Source organism: Chelonia mydas, chromosome 10, assembly GCF_015237465.2.
Source record: "Chelonia mydas isolate rCheMyd1 chromosome 10, rCheMyd1.pri.v2, whole genome shotgun sequence".
Classification (NCBI taxonomy): domain Eukaryota; kingdom Metazoa; phylum Chordata; order Testudines; family Cheloniidae; genus Chelonia; species Chelonia mydas.
The window spans coordinates 65,439,111-65,454,597 of NC_051250.2; the positions used below are offsets into that span (position 1 = coordinate 65,439,111).

Genomic DNA, 15,487 nt, shown 5'->3' on the forward strand with positions numbered 1-15,487 from the left:
GGATGCAAGTTAGCTGGACGTGCAGATTTTAAAATGTCTAATGTTCAGTAGCTGCTGTTTAACACCCTCTCTAGTTACAGTTGGACTGGAGAGTATTTCATCATCATATGACTGAATACATCATCCTGCTTTTGCCCCAAACGAGGGCAGAAATATTTTTTGCACACGTCCATCTTTTCTGCATTATTGTTGACAATTCTACCATTTCCATCTAGTAATGGTTCAATAAATCAAGCCTCATAATACCCAGGGGAGGTAGCGAAATATTATTATCCCCATTTTACAGATAGGGATACTGAGGTATAGAGAGGTTAAACGACTTCAAATCTATGGCAGAGCCAGGAATACAACCCAGATCTGCTGATTGCTATTCTGTGTTTTTGCTACAAAATGATCCTTCCTTTCTTAAGATTGTTATAAATTAACTTCACTAAAAATAGCCTAAACTATTACATGTTTTTACAGAGAGTTTAGCATAAACTACTATTGGTTGCTATAAAAGGAATCTGAGTTAAATGAACACAAAGTCCTTCACTCTTACAAAAATATGCGCTACATGTAACTGTTAAGATTTATTGATAGACATTCCGCCAACCGGGTCCAAAGTGTAGCTACCGCTGGAATTCTTAAAATAGCCCAGAAGTATAAAGTTCAGCAGGATGTGGTGTGAGTTACAGAAGCTATACATTATTGTTTGACCAGAGTATACATATCTTACTGTAGTTTGATTAAATTACTGAAAGTTTTGGTGTTGTGTGACAATAGCCAAATTCTGAAAGTGACTTTATTGCCCCTTTCCAAAAATGGACACACACACTGTATTATCTGCAAAAGCAGCATTAATTAAAGACCCGTATTCTGTCTGCAAACAGCCCAAATAAAGCCTCTTCCTCACTCCCTACACAGGTTTCAGAGTAACAGCCGTGTTAGTCTGTATTCGCAAAAAGAAAAGGAGTACTTGTGGCACCTTAGAGACTAACCAATTTATTTGAGCATAAGCTTTCGTGAGCTACACAGTATGCATCCGATGAAGTGAGTTGTAGCTCACGAAAGCTTATGCTCAGATAAATTGGTTAGTCTCTAAGGTGCCACAAGTACTCCTTTTCTTTTTACTCCCTACACAGTGTCATCCTGATGCAAAGCCTGTTTCAGTCAATGGCAATTTTTCTGTAGACTTTAATGACCTTTGGATCTGGCCCTCTTCAACTTCTAGAGCACCTTCCATCGTGGTTATCCGAACACCATACAAACATGAAGGAATTAAGCCTCCCCACACCCATATGAAGTGGGTAAGCATTCTTATCCCCATTTCAAAGAAAAAAGAAACTGAAGCACAGAGAGACTAACCTTGCCAAACGTTACGGCATGAGTTTGTGACCGAGCCAGCCTTAGGTCCCAGAATTCCTGACTCTCAGATTTTTATTTTAACCACAGCACACTCCCTCTGGAATGAATTGCAAGGCAGATGCTGCCTAAGAGTCATAGCTGGGGCAAGCTGCATGCACAGGAATACCGCCCTTGACCTCAGAACCCCATGAGCTCACCAGGACTCCCATAGTTCTTGCTAGTCACAATATTTTAGGGGAGTCAGGATGAGATGGAGGGCACAACTTGTTTTCCATCATGCCACTGCAGCATCTGTGCAGATTTCCCCACAAATTATTTAGTCTGTGATTCCAGCAGTGTTAGCAAGTGGACATCCTGTACTAAGGCCCAGTCCAGCAAAGCCCTTAAGCATGTGCCCGGGACTGCTCACATGCTTACAATGACACCCATTTTAAGTGCTTTGCTGGAACGGGGTCAAAGCAAGCAAAATGAATGAAAGTTACTTGTATATCTGTAAAAGGGCATATCACAGACTATTTCTATGATAAACCATATGTTTATTCTTATAACACACACTGTATTCTAGTTTTAATAGTGTTCCCATTAAAATATTCCTTGGCTCTATCAAAAACAATCTTATTAAATACTGTACGTAAATCTTGTAAATGGACTTCACTAAAGTTTTCATAAAGTGGTTTAGGACTTGTAGAAATAGCAGCTGTACTGTATATTTAAAGATCTTTTAAACGTGATTCACTCTGTTTCTTTGACTCAGGTACTTTTAGTGTTTGCCAAAGAAGATAATCAGAGTAACGGGTTCTGTTGGGCCTGTGAGAAGGCTGGGTTTCGGTGTAATATTGCCAGGACACCTGAATCTGCACTCGAATGTTTTCTGGATAAACAGCATGAAATTATTATTATCGACCATAGACATTCCAGATATTTTGATGCAGAAGCTCTATGCAGGTAAGTTCCATAACAATGGAATTTGAAAAATAGTGTTTTTATTATAAAGGAATAGATGGAAAGCTCAGAATGTGATTATAGGCAGGAAGAATGTATAAAGTTATAGTGAATCTGTCACCACAAATTTGTAATTTATATATTCGCTTTTTGATAAAAATTTAGAAAGGTGCAAAAAGCAATGATACCTGAGGGGTGTACACAATTGCTTTGTCATTTGCAAAGCAATAAACAACTGCTGAGACTTTATTGCCAAAGTGAGGCTGAAGTGCTGGAGTTTCAAACACTTAGATCCACAGTTGCATGCCTAATTTGCACACAGAAATCTGGGAATTCCATACAGAAATTCATTTAATTAGCCATTTATATGCCTAGGTGCTGGAACTGGCGGTGCTGCCACACCGCTTGGCTTAAAGTGATTTCCATTATATACTGGATTTACAGTTTGATTCAATGGCTCTCTGCATCCCCTCTATAAAAATTGTTCCAGCACCTCTGTTTGTATGCTCAATTTCTTGAAATTTCCCATGCAACTACATGTGCAAATGAGGCAATATTTTGTGTGCACAATTGCACCTACAGTGTTTGCAAATCTGGCCTGAAATACATAATCTTTCTCAAAAGTCTTGTGTTACAAATTTACTCCAAAACAACCCCCACCAACTACTATAGCACATGAATAGGGGGAGAAATATTCTTTCGTAGCTCTTCAAGGACTGAAAATGCAGCAGTGTCTTGTTTTCACTGACTTTCTAGTGAAATACTCCCTGGGAGCATGTCTAGACTAAATATCTGATAGGGATGGGGGTGCAGGGGTCAGAGTTCTGACTGCGGGTGAGTGTAGTGGGGTCAGGGCACTGGGACAAATGCTTTACTTCTTGTTAAAATAAAGGAATTAGTTTAAGATCCGTCAGGAGAAGGCAGGAGAGCACTGATGTTCCCCTGGTTAAATTTTTATCACTCAATTCTTGAGCAGAGTAAAAATGCTCAATAACTGATCGAGGACAAGTCTGAAACATGCATAACTGCATGGCTTCTTTTGGAATGGAGCATTGTGAATGTAGTGTCAATATGGGTTTCATGTCATTTGTGAGGGGAAGATATTTGCTATTTCCTCACCGGGGCTTGGCCAAAATCTGGACTAATCTACAATTTGCATGTTGTTTTTTCCACTGATACTCATAAACTGCTAAACATAGCCTTCTTTTGTAATTACCAAACAAGCTGGGGAATCGGTTTTGATTTGGTTTTGTTTTTTTAGAATTAAGCATTTAAGAAAGGGATTTTCTAAAGACACTGTAGGATTTATTAAAGATGAACTACAGAAATGCTAAGTGACCTTGTTTCTTTATTTTAAGGTCTATCAGAACAACTAAAGCCTCAGAAAATACAGTCATAATTGGTGTAGTACGAAGGTAAATTGCAAATATCTTTATTTTCCAATGTAAACAATCAAATGAATGTGAATCTAATCATTGCAAATACTAGAACAATAGCTCTAAATTAGAACACTTTATTGTGTTGGTGACACTATACTTCTACTGGGTACTGTGTTCACCATCCTCTGCTGTAGGAGGGGTGTAGCCTTGCCTTTTGATTTCTGCATTGCACAAGATATTCCCTCCCCCCCACCCCCATATCACTGAAGCTTTTAAGAACATGATTTGACCAAAAAACATAGCACTGTGTGCCAAGCTGTGGAGCCTTCTCAAGGCTGAATGTTTTACAACTCATGGAAGACCCTCCTTGAAGCTGTCAGTATCCCTAGATACTAAACTGCCCAGTAGGCCTGTCACCTCTCATCCCTTCTCCATGACCTCTTTGAGTGGATGCTTTGTTCACTGCTGTCTAGGGAGACCATTTGTCCCAGTTTGCCAGGATTACCCCTGTACTGAAGTCCTGTCCTGCTAGTCTTGCTTGTTCTCCTGAAACTAGTTTTGTTTCTGTTTCAGTGAAAGCCCCTGGGAGGGTTGTCCAGCCACCTTTACCCACCCTCTGTTCTAGTCTCTCCAACTCCTTCTCTCTCCACTACAGATCCAGCTCTGTTAGTATTCTTTACCTTTCTGCTGAAGTCAGGCCCAATGGCTGCCTCTGTCCCGGCCTAATGAGTCACCCCCCACTTAGCCAGTCTTGATCTTGACTACCTCCTCCTCTTTTTCTCTTGTTTGATTCCGCTGCACTGTGTTTGGAGTACAATCTTAGCAGAAAGAAGCATTGGCCAAAAGAAAAATAAGGTGGCAGGTGGCACTTTAGGCCACAGCAAAGGAAGCTGCTGGCAAATCTTATGACTGTGACAACTAGGTCACATACACAGCCATAGCAGCCCTTAAAGCTGGATTGCCTTTTATGAGAGTAATTTAAAGGGGAAAAAAGAAAATAAGGGAGGGAGAGAGAGAGAGAGAGGAAACGGCAGCTCAAGAGCTTCTTGTTCTTCACCCAAAAAAAAGAAAAATATGGCACACCCTTGGTACTGCAGGCCAGCTGTTCATTATTAAGGTAGGACCAATCTGAACCTGGCTTGCTAAATCACAGCCATGGTAGGAAGTTACTCAAGAGGTTTTTCTGCAGTTACTTTTTCTTTAAAAAAAAAAAAAAAAAAAAAGCTCACACTGTGAATGCTGTGATAAGGATAAATGCTCTTCAAGAGAAGATCTCATTAACTTGAGCTCTCTAGCCTTTCAGACCACTCAGTGTCCCAGCCTGGTGTAAAAAGCTAAGAAATAAATTTGCATTGCCCTGGGGGTATGTCTACAATGCAGTAGGAGGTGTGGCTGCACTCAGGTGGGCATACCCATGCACAGGTGCCAACTTCTACTGGTGCTGGTGGGTGCTCGACCCCTCTCTGCCCCTGGCCCCACCCCGACTCCACCCCTGCCCCGGCTCCTCCCACCCCCATTCTAACCCCTTCCCCAAAGTCCCCTCCCCAACTCCGACCCCTCCCTGCCCCTATTCCGACTCCTTCCCCAAATCCCCACCCCAGCCCCGCTTCTTTCCTGCTCCTCCCCCGTCCCTCCTGGGGCTTGCTACAGCTGTTTGGCGGCGGCAAGCGCTGGGAGGTAGGCGGAGGAGCGGGGATGCGGAGCGCTCAGGGGAGGAGGTGGCGGAGGAGGAAGTGAGGTGGGGCAGGGTGAGGAGGGGAGCTTGGGTGCCGGTGGGTGCAGAGCACCCACTAATTTTTTCCCCATGGGTGCTCCAGCCCCGGAGCATGCATGGAGTCGGCGCCTATGTACCTGTGCAAGGTTTAATCTAGGAAGCCCAGCTAAAACTAGCAGGGATGATGCAGCAGCATGGACCCTTGCACAGGCTAGCAATGCAAATACATATCCAGGGTGTGGGGCAGGCTTATACAGACCACGCTGAAGCCTGTGCTGCCACGTCTTCACTGCTATTTTTAGCCATGCTAGCTAGATGAAAGCAAGCGTGGATACGCCTTCCCAAGCTGCAGATCACCTCCCATTGCAGTATAGACATGCCATGGGACCGATTTTCTACTGAATAGTACATTGTACGGCTGTGTCTTCACTGACCAAAGATAAAGATGTGTTTTTACCATGGGATAACTAACACGTGTTAGCTATCCCACCATAAGAACGTGGCAAGACAAGGCACTGGACTTTTAGCGCAAGATAAACAAAGTGAGCCAGCCACAGGCAGGGAGTATAGTGCTTGACTTCGCCTAGCAACCTGACGGTAAATGCAAATGCCTTATGTCCATTTAGGATTTTACTGGGAGCTATTGATCATGTGTCAATTATCTTACTGTAGAAAAACCACTTTTGTGCCAATGAACCCCCTCCAATTTATCAGCATCCTTCTTGAATTCTGGGCCCCAGAACTAAGCACGTTATTCCAGCAGCTGTCTCACTGGGAGCTAAGATACCTAGATCTATTCTCTAATCTGCCACTGACTCTGTGGCAACTCCCTTAATTTTGCTATGCCTCAGTTTTCCCATCTGTAAAAGAGAGGAATTATACCCACTTAGAGTGCCCTGAGGTTTTCAAATCAAAAGAACTATTTAAATGCAAGCAATTACATCATCTGCTTCACCAGCCTCCCTTACCTCTGATATACTTTTTAACCAAACCTAAAACAATTGCCATTCCTCCAACTTCCCCCATCCCAAGATATGCACATATTTTTTTAAATATTGAAAGATTATATGGCCAAGATTTTCAAAAATGATGAGTGATTTTGGTGCCTCTTTTTATGGGTGTCCACCTTGTCACACCTTAAAGAGTCCTGATACTCAGAAAGTGCTGAGCACCTGACTTTGGAAAACCAGGCCGTACGGAATGTCCCAAGTTAGACATCCAAGATTTGAGGCACCCAAAATCACTAGTCACTTTTGAAACCAGTTGGCCATGTCAACTTTCAATTTCCCCATATTTTCCATTAGCCAAGGGTAGCAACAACAGTAAAGAGTCGAGTATAGAAAAACATGGACTAGTCAAGCGATTTCTTAAGTCTGTTGGCATGAAGCATTGATTTTTGTGTTGCAAAAAAGTTAGGGAGCATACTTGAAAATGGAAATGATAATTTTGACGTAACATTTACTGAAAATTAAACTTAACATTTAAGATGTTTATCAAAGCACAAGAAGTGTATTTGATTTACAATAACAAAACTGTAATGCTTGGCTACATAGTGTGTGTTTTAGGCCCCAATCCTGCTAAGGATTCTTTTGTGGGACCAAGACTGAATCAGCAAAAGAAGCATTTCTGACTTTGTCGTTCTGTTTTGACAGACATAGTGATCGGGAGGAGTCATCAATATTGCCACTGATTGCAGCAGGCTTCACAAGGGTGCGTATGTATTGTCATCCCCTGGATCATTCTGTAGTGTGTGAACTATGATGTAATATGAGAAGCTGTGTTGTGGTTTGGTTTTCAGTGGTCCAGTTTGTCAGTAGTCCAGTCTGCAAAGCCTCACCTTCTGTAGTCCATTGTTCTGTATTGTCTCCTCCTGAGCTAGCATATCCCAATGGAAACAGAAACATGACCACTTCCAAGATCATCCTAACTATCAGAGACTCTTTATATGCTGATTTTAAAAGAAATTTAAAAGCATTACACTTCATTTCATAAGTATATATGGGCCAGACTGACCCATTAGTAGCCATATGGTAGCAGAGCAGGGAAGTAACTTGTAGTGAACATAGAACATCCTATGGGAAATTGATGCTATCAAATACAAATTCTCACCTGTAAACGGGGTTCAAACATTATCAGGTGCTCTTATCTATTATTTAGAGCAGTGGTTTAGAGCAGTGGTTTGCTGCTCCAGGCCAATGGGAGCTGCTGGAAGCAGCGCGGGCTGAGGGACGTACTGGCCGCCACTTCCAGCAGCTCCCATTGGCCTGGATCAGCGAACCGCGGCCAGTGGAAGCCGCGATCGGCCGAACCTATGGATGCGGCAGGTAAACAAACCGGCCCGGCCCGCCAGGGGCTTTCCCTGCACAAGCGGCAGAACAAGTTTGGGAACCACTGGTTTAGAGTCATCTGGAATGCATTACACTGAATCTGTTCCCTGGCAACTATCCCAATTACGCAGGCTTGGTGCTTATTAGTGTGTAAGTTAGGTGGATTCTTCAGTACATTAAGCTGACAATGGAACAAAAAGTGCATGATTTATAGTGAGATGCATGGTGCATGTTCACTAGTTTGTTTACTACTCTGTCATGGCACATTTGCATCCCTGTCCTCATTTGTAGTTAGACCTCAATGCTGCAAATGCTAAAGGATCGGAGTAATTTTATGTATCTGAATAGATCCAGTGACTTCAGAGGGACTACTCAGATAAGTAAAGTTATGCAGAGTGCTTAAGTATTTTCAGGATTAGGGGCTTGACAGCCTTGGCATTATCTTTCTAGAACCCATTCCTGCAATTCTTACTCCTCGTCAACTCCCCTTGAAGTCCGTGGCACTTTAGCATGAATGCACTTGGAAGTTGTTTCTGATTAAAGTAGGGGATGTATTTGAAGTGCAACAGCTGTTCCTGAATAACTCCATGCATGGTCAGGCTTATTCTGGAATAAGAGTTCCTTGTACCTGTTTAGTTTAACCCACTTTGGTTAAATTAAATAGGAAGATGGCACTTTTATTACAGAATATGTGTCCACCCATGGAGTTATCTGGGAACAGTTAATCAGGAACAGGTTCATGTGTGGAAAAGCCCTTTGGCCAAACACATAAAGAGTCTGAATCAAAACCCACCAAAGTCAATGGGAGTCTTTCTGTTGACTTCCTTAGGCCTTGCATCAGGCCCAAAATGAATACACACTAGACAAGGGCTAATATTTTGTCATGTAACAGTTTGTTTGCTTGTAACATTGTTTGTTTCTATCCAGGAAATTATGACCTAGAAAGCTAAACAGCATGTAAACTTAGTGTTGAAATTTGATTTTTTTTATTAACGATATGATTTAATTGTTATTTAAACTAAACAGCATGAAGACAAATAATTTTAACAGAAATTAGTTTGATCCTGTTTATTAACTTTGTTGATAGTCACATTGACACAGCATGCTGTTTCTATCTTGTTGTTACATTTTATTTTCTATTGCTTTTTTCAAAATGTAACACCTGGAGGAAATGCACCAGCCTGATAAAAGTTTCTAGAGCTCTTTACTTGTGAATGTGTTAATTTTATGCATCCCTGCTGTCATTCATAATTTCTTTTTTCTTTAAAACAGCATATCTTTATTGACAGAAAAGTCAACTTTCTAACTTTTCATTTACAGAGATATGTAGAAAATTCCAATATCATGGCCTGTTACAATGAGCTAATTCAGCTGGAATTTGGAGAAGTGCGGGCACAATTTAAACTAAGGTAATTGTACCAATTTCGAGAAAACATCAACAATAAAAAAGGCCAAATTTATTCTCATCCAAAAAAGAATATTTCTTCTTACTGTATGGATGCTCATTATAGAAAGTTAGTTAGCCAAAGAAGTATGTCACTATTAATCCCTAAAGCACAAACTCCTGCCAGAATTTGTGTTTTTTCTTTGTATGATATTTTATATAGATTGTAAGAGACACGTAAATTAAATCTAATTCATTGGGTTTTTTTCTGTCTACAAGGGCTTGTAATTCAATATTTACAGCACTCGAGAAAAGTCAAGAAGCCATTGAGATCACAAGTGAAGACCATGTGATACAGGTTTGTTCTAGTTATTTTTATAAGCATAAAATATTGTTCTGTGGGTTCACTAAATTTTATTTCATCCACAATGATATGTACTCTTTCTTTAAAAGAGGTTCAAGCATCTGACCTAATAGTTCTAAACAGATGAGACGAATTCAGCTCTCATTTACAATTTCCTCAGTTTAAAATATCCTGTATAAACCAAGTACATTTTAAAAAATAAGTAATCTTTGAGGTTATGCTGCAGATCTGGCCCTCAGTCTTTTTGTGATGCTCATTTCATATGTTGCTGATAACTGCTGGTGAACACAGCCATGGTTTTATAAACTTTCTTTTCCTAAAGTGTTGCAAATTAATTTAATTTTTCTTTAAAACCTAGCTGCAAGCGAAGCTAATTCCAAGTGCAGACAAGGCCCCTGAGTGTAAGTTTTAGTCAAGTTTTAGCAAATGTCCCCAAGTGACTAGAATAAAATCACAAAACTCATTTCCTTGAAGCTCATTGTCCTTGAAAACTTGAATCCATCCCTCTATACACAATGGGGCTCAAACCAGTTTAAGGAACTGAATTTGAGCTAAATTTGAACACGGACCCTGTTAACCTGGTTTCTTTGATGGTATGGCCAGCTAACGTGGATGAAGCCAAATCATATTGGAACTCTGTTTAAACAAGATTAGAATACATTTTTAAAATGTGGTATTGAAGTTGTTTGTTCCATCTACACTCACTTGCTAAACTGATTTAGAGACTGACTTGGTTGGAACTATATTTTTGAATATGGTTCGCTAGTTCCCAAACTAAAGTCAGCATAGACAGAACCTAGCTCTCCCCTCTTGAAAGGCTAATACACTAAGCCAGCCTGTATGGATGAACTTTATTATAAATCAGAGATGCTAAACTTACTGACCATCTGAGCCACATATGACAGTCTTCAGACTTCAGGAGCCGGGGTGAGTCTGTTGGAGCTTGGGGCTTCAGCCCCACTCCTGCTGAAGCCGTGAGCTCCGGCAGGCACACCCTGCAGGCCTGAAGCCCCAAGACTGCCCCCAGCCTGCTGGTCAGAAAGCAACATGTGGGGGGGGGAAACATGGGGGTCACATGCACTGTTCCCTCCAAGCTGTGCGCATGTGCGCATGCACACAGATCCTAAACCCCGCGCACACAGCGAAACACCACACGCACAAAAATTTGCACAGAAGCACAACAATTTGCACAGAAAAATTTTGGGGGGACACGGCCTGTCAAAAATTTGCACAGAAGAAATTTTTTGCGCATACGGCCTGTGAAAAATTAGAGGGAACATTGCTCACATGCCCCCTTCCCCCCATTTTTGCTAGGGTTTGCTGGCCCCGCTCAGTCACATGGTGCTGCCGGGCTCCATCCCTGCATGGCAGCTGCTGGAGCCAGCAAGTTGGGAGCTGCAGGGAAAGCCGCTGCTTTGCCTCTCCCTGTAGAGCTAAAGCAGCGGCCCTGCCCTGCAGCCCCCAGCTGTTTGCCAGTGCCTCTCCATGCAGAGATAATATCTGGGAGCTGCAGGGAAGGGCCGCTGAGGGTAAGAGGGGGTGGGTGCTTGGGGAGACATGACTCAAGCTGTTGGATGGGGCCAAACCTTTAAATTGTGCCCCCCGCCCATCATCAAGCACCTTCAGTTTATGGATAAGGATTCCTGCCTCCCAGCACTCTTAGATTCCCCTTCACACAGCCCATTTTCTTGAGCTTTGTGGGGGGCCCAGAGACGACACCCCCCCCCCCAGTCCTTAGCTGTTTCATATAAAGAAAAGACAGAATTTAGCAACATTACTGGTTAATACTCCTCTGCCCTACAAAATCTCGTCATCCTGTTTGTGTCTTTCACAACACTGAGATTGGTCTCCGTTTGAAAGGATTCATTTTTCAAGAGTATTTGTTGTCTATAATAACTTCTTAGAAATGCAAAACTGTTGTATTTCCATAACAAAATATATTTCCCCCTTTCTCTGCTCATGTGCGCACACAGGCTTGTTTTGTAAGAGCGCCAGGCTTCTGGACTGGATTTTTGTTTTGTTGTGCTAAAAAAATTGAAGTGTATGTTTTATGAATAATACATACAAAGACGTTTATTTCAGCTTAGTAAACATACCACTAGGTATTTATAAGGTAGGTCAAAATGCAGGTCTGTCTTGACTTTCTTCCTTTAAGTATTGTGTTTAATGAGCTTTGGTTTTATTTCACAGTACGTAAATCCTGCATTTGAAACAGCGATGGGCTATCAGATAGGTGAATTAATAGGAAAGGAATTAACTGAAGTGCCTATAAATGAAAAAAAAGCTGATTTCCTAGATACTATTAATTCCTGCATAAAGATAGGAAAGGTAAGTAGCCGTATAATATCATTTATCATTCCATGATATTATTACACACTGCCTGTATGAGTGATAATTGTCCATGCATAAAACACAACAAGGAGTTTACAGGTATGTAACCTGTGTTGTTTGCTTACTCACACAAGTAATCCCGTTGAAGTCAATGAGACTAGTTGTGACCAGCAGGATTTGGCACATAACATACTAACCTGGGGTCCAATCCTCTTCCCACTGAAGTCAATCGCATTCATCTTATTGACTTCAGTGGGAGCAGGCTTAGTCTAGTCCTCTCAACTGCAATAATTATGGCCTCAATCCTGCAAGGTACAGAGGAGAGCCACATACTCCTCAACTCCCATTGGTACTTTGCTGCACTGGGTCTTGGAGCGCTGCTCCTTACTGTAGATTCTATTTTACTTGCATTGAAAACCAATCTTGTGTGTTATCTCACTCTCATTGTTGTAACTCCAAATGCTTTAAATTGTGGGTCTGAGGGTGTGGACAATCTTACTGATGCTAAAGAAATGAATCCCACATGATTTAAATCTTCTCATCCAATTTGTGTAGGTGTGTGTGTGCAAGTACATATGTGGCCATGCGCCCCTTCATTGTATCCCATATTTGGTATGCTTAAATATGCTTAATGGTGAAAAACAATTAAAAGAAATCTCTGAGAACAATAAATATTCTATGTTGGTGGGAAAATTCTTATCAGCAGTAAAAAAATGTTTTTGACATTGTCAAAACATAAAGCTGTGTAATGTATAGTGTAAGAAAGTGATAAGATGGAGTAATGCATTTCTATAATGGGAACTGAGCTGAGTTTAAAGAGGTTTGGATCTCATCAAGAATTACATTTTCCTTTTTGTAAAGGTTACTTTCAGTTAAGTTGCATGGAAAAGTAAGAGAGTAAAATACTCTTCTGTGTTGTTTCTATGTAGCGTGTTACATGTATGTGTATTACTCGCTTTACATATGTGGGGCATATGCTGCATGCACCAAAAGGTGTGAAAACCTAAAAGGGAGGTGGAGAATAAGGAAAATAAGGTAACTTGATATGAAAGAACAAGTTGTCCAGTGGCCAGTAGATTGGAACAGAACCACACTCCATTTTCAACATGATACATTGTAGCTGATTAGCAAGCTCAGAATTTAGAAACCTTGGGAGAGAGGCATGTAATTGCTATCACCCTAAAGGGACATATCAGCTTCCAACTGCCAGGCTCTTTTCTTCCACTAGAGAGGTAGTTCTCTAATGACTAAGGAACTCGCTAGTGGATTTCCATTAGAAATATTTGTTGCACCAAGGAAGTGCAGGGAAGTCAGATGGCTTCAAAGTCCGGATATGGAGGTTGATAACAGAGATTTTGCAGACTGCCTCATAGCACTATGGTGTTCCTTTGACTGTATTATTGTTGTGGCACTATGTGAGTGTGCATCCTGGTATGTCTCGGAGCTGACATTTGCATCTTGACAGCAAAGCCTAAATGCCTTCTGAGGCCAGTGAAAAGATATGTCATGGTACCCTGTCTAAGGAGACACTGTTCATGGTGGTAACATGAGGAATTTTCTGAATCAGCTGCATTTGCAAAGATGTGCCATGGCATATACACAAGGCTGAGTCAGGGTAGCTAATTGGGTCACACTAGCTGTCTGCTGGGAAACACCACATTATTGACAGTGTGGTGAGATGTTAAAATTAATTACTAGTGTTATTTACATCTAGGCATTGATGCATCAAGGCACCAACACAAAGATGTGATTAGTCACACTGTGTACATCAAGGTAGAAACATGAGTATTCGTCTAGAAAAGCAATGATGTGTCTCTGTGCAGATGGAATGTGCATCTGAACATGAAACTGTCAAGTGTCTGGATATTGACTGGAGTGCTGGAACGGATCCAAGAGACATCCAAGGGCTAAAATGATGGTACTTCACAGTTCTGTTGCCTCTGTGAAGGTGCATCCAAATAAAGGCACGTGGTACAGGTCTGATACCATTATGTGGTGGTCATTAAGTTAAGAATACAGATCAGTTAGTTCTATTGGGCCTCATGACTACAGCATCTACTATTCAAGATATCCAATTATCACATTTTCAATTATTTTTAATGTAATAACAAAAATGCCTCTAACAGAAATGTATTTTTAGACTACTCATGGTAAAAAACAACAACTAATACTGAGTAATATTTTCCTCTAAGTATGGAGCTGTCAAGATTTTCATGTTTTAGTATTCTGATTTCAGGACACCCCTCTGTGAATATTAGTGAGATATTAAACTTTAAAGCCTGCATTTCTGGAAGGTCTTGAACTCTCCTCGATGTAGATCTGTATTTGTTACATATGTCTTCTTCTTTGCCATTGGGACACTTAACAGTTTGTAATCTACAGAGATTGTAAAAATGTAGAATTTTACCTACTAACACAAAAAGAGTTCTTCCAGACAACATTTGCAGATGCAATTTTACTGTGTGGTTCAGCGTTTGAAAGATCACAATACTTTGAAAGTGTTTTATACTGAATTGTTCCAGGAGAATTTGAAACAAACTTGTGTCCGGAAGGAATAACATTCTCCAAAAAGTTTTGGTTGTGTCAAGATAAATCTCATTTGATTTATCTGTCTCCCTCCATGTTTGTGATTTCTTTGTACATATGAAAAAAGACTGCTTCCCGTTAGCAACCAAATATGTGAGCACTGTAACTTGATTACACTAGCTTACAATATACCAAGCAATTTCTCTAGCCCAGACAAAAACCTGTGCTGTGATGTTTTCTGATCATCCAGCACACAGTAGGAGTTCTTATCTCATGATGAGGCGAACCCTTCCCAGTTTGAGACTACATGGTATCATAACAAACACAGTAACAAACCAGAATTTCTGATAGAGCTGCGCCAGAGATTTGGGGGAAATGTTTCTAGTTGTACAATGAGATCCAAGATGGATCTATGCCTGTTCATCCACACCTGTAGTATTTTAACTCCTTTGTTGAGAAACATTAATCTGTGGCCAAGTTTAGCATCTTCAAACAGTATTTGATTGGCATTTTACACAGTAAAGCAAGGGATGTTTTAGCGAATGGACTTGGACAATCCATGCAGTATACAGTGATCAGGAAGGATATTGTAGAGCCAAGTAAAAAGATGTCTTTGATTAACGTATGCTGGCTGTACTCACAAGAGACCAGCGCTATCAATGGGCATTTTCCTTCTGTTCGAATTTAAGAAATTAAGACACAACACTTGCATATTCTTAACTCGTTGAATGAATCAAATTAGATCCACTGAGGTGAAATCTGAACTAGCTGATCACATCTGACTAGAAGTTTTGCTGCATCTGATCCCTATGATCTGGGGCAAAAAAATCTTTATTTGAGATAGTTTCACTTTTCATAAAGTGAGGACAAATCTACACCACAGCGAGAGTGTTTCCCACCGACATAGTGTCCCTGCGGACAGCGCTTAGATTGATGTAACTTACGTTGCTCAGGGAGATGTCTTTTTCACACCCCTGAGTGATGTAAGTTACATTGACTTAAGCGGTAGTGTAGACCAGCCCTCATGAGATACCTTTTGATAATTCAGACAAGGCACCCAATTTCTCTCACTGCTTGGAAGTTACTCCACAGAGGAATATATATCCTGCAAACTATAGGTAGGGAGTTATTTAGTTATCTAAAGCAAGTGAGTAGTTTGTAAGGGTGCACACT

At 41.0% G+C, this 15,487-nt stretch overlaps 1 protein-coding gene across 2 annotated transcripts in view; it reads left to right on the top strand.

Annotated features, from left to right (window-relative positions):
- Positions 1–15,487, top strand: part of PDE8A (phosphodiesterase 8A) — a 197,406-nt gene that overhangs the window by 143,632 nt on the left and 38,287 nt on the right. For both annotated transcript variants that reach the window (XM_007066870.4, XM_037910936.2), the window contains exons 3-8: positions 2,102–2,292; positions 3,648–3,704; positions 7,035–7,092; positions 9,030–9,118; positions 9,373–9,451; positions 11,648–11,785. In XM_007066870.4, coding sequence (XP_007066932.1) covers positions 2,102–2,292; positions 3,648–3,704; positions 7,035–7,092; positions 9,030–9,118; positions 9,373–9,451; positions 11,648–11,785 — 612 coding nt within the window. The remainder of the gene's footprint in view (positions 1–2,101; positions 2,293–3,647; positions 3,705–7,034; positions 7,093–9,029; positions 9,119–9,372; positions 9,452–11,647; positions 11,786–15,487) is intronic.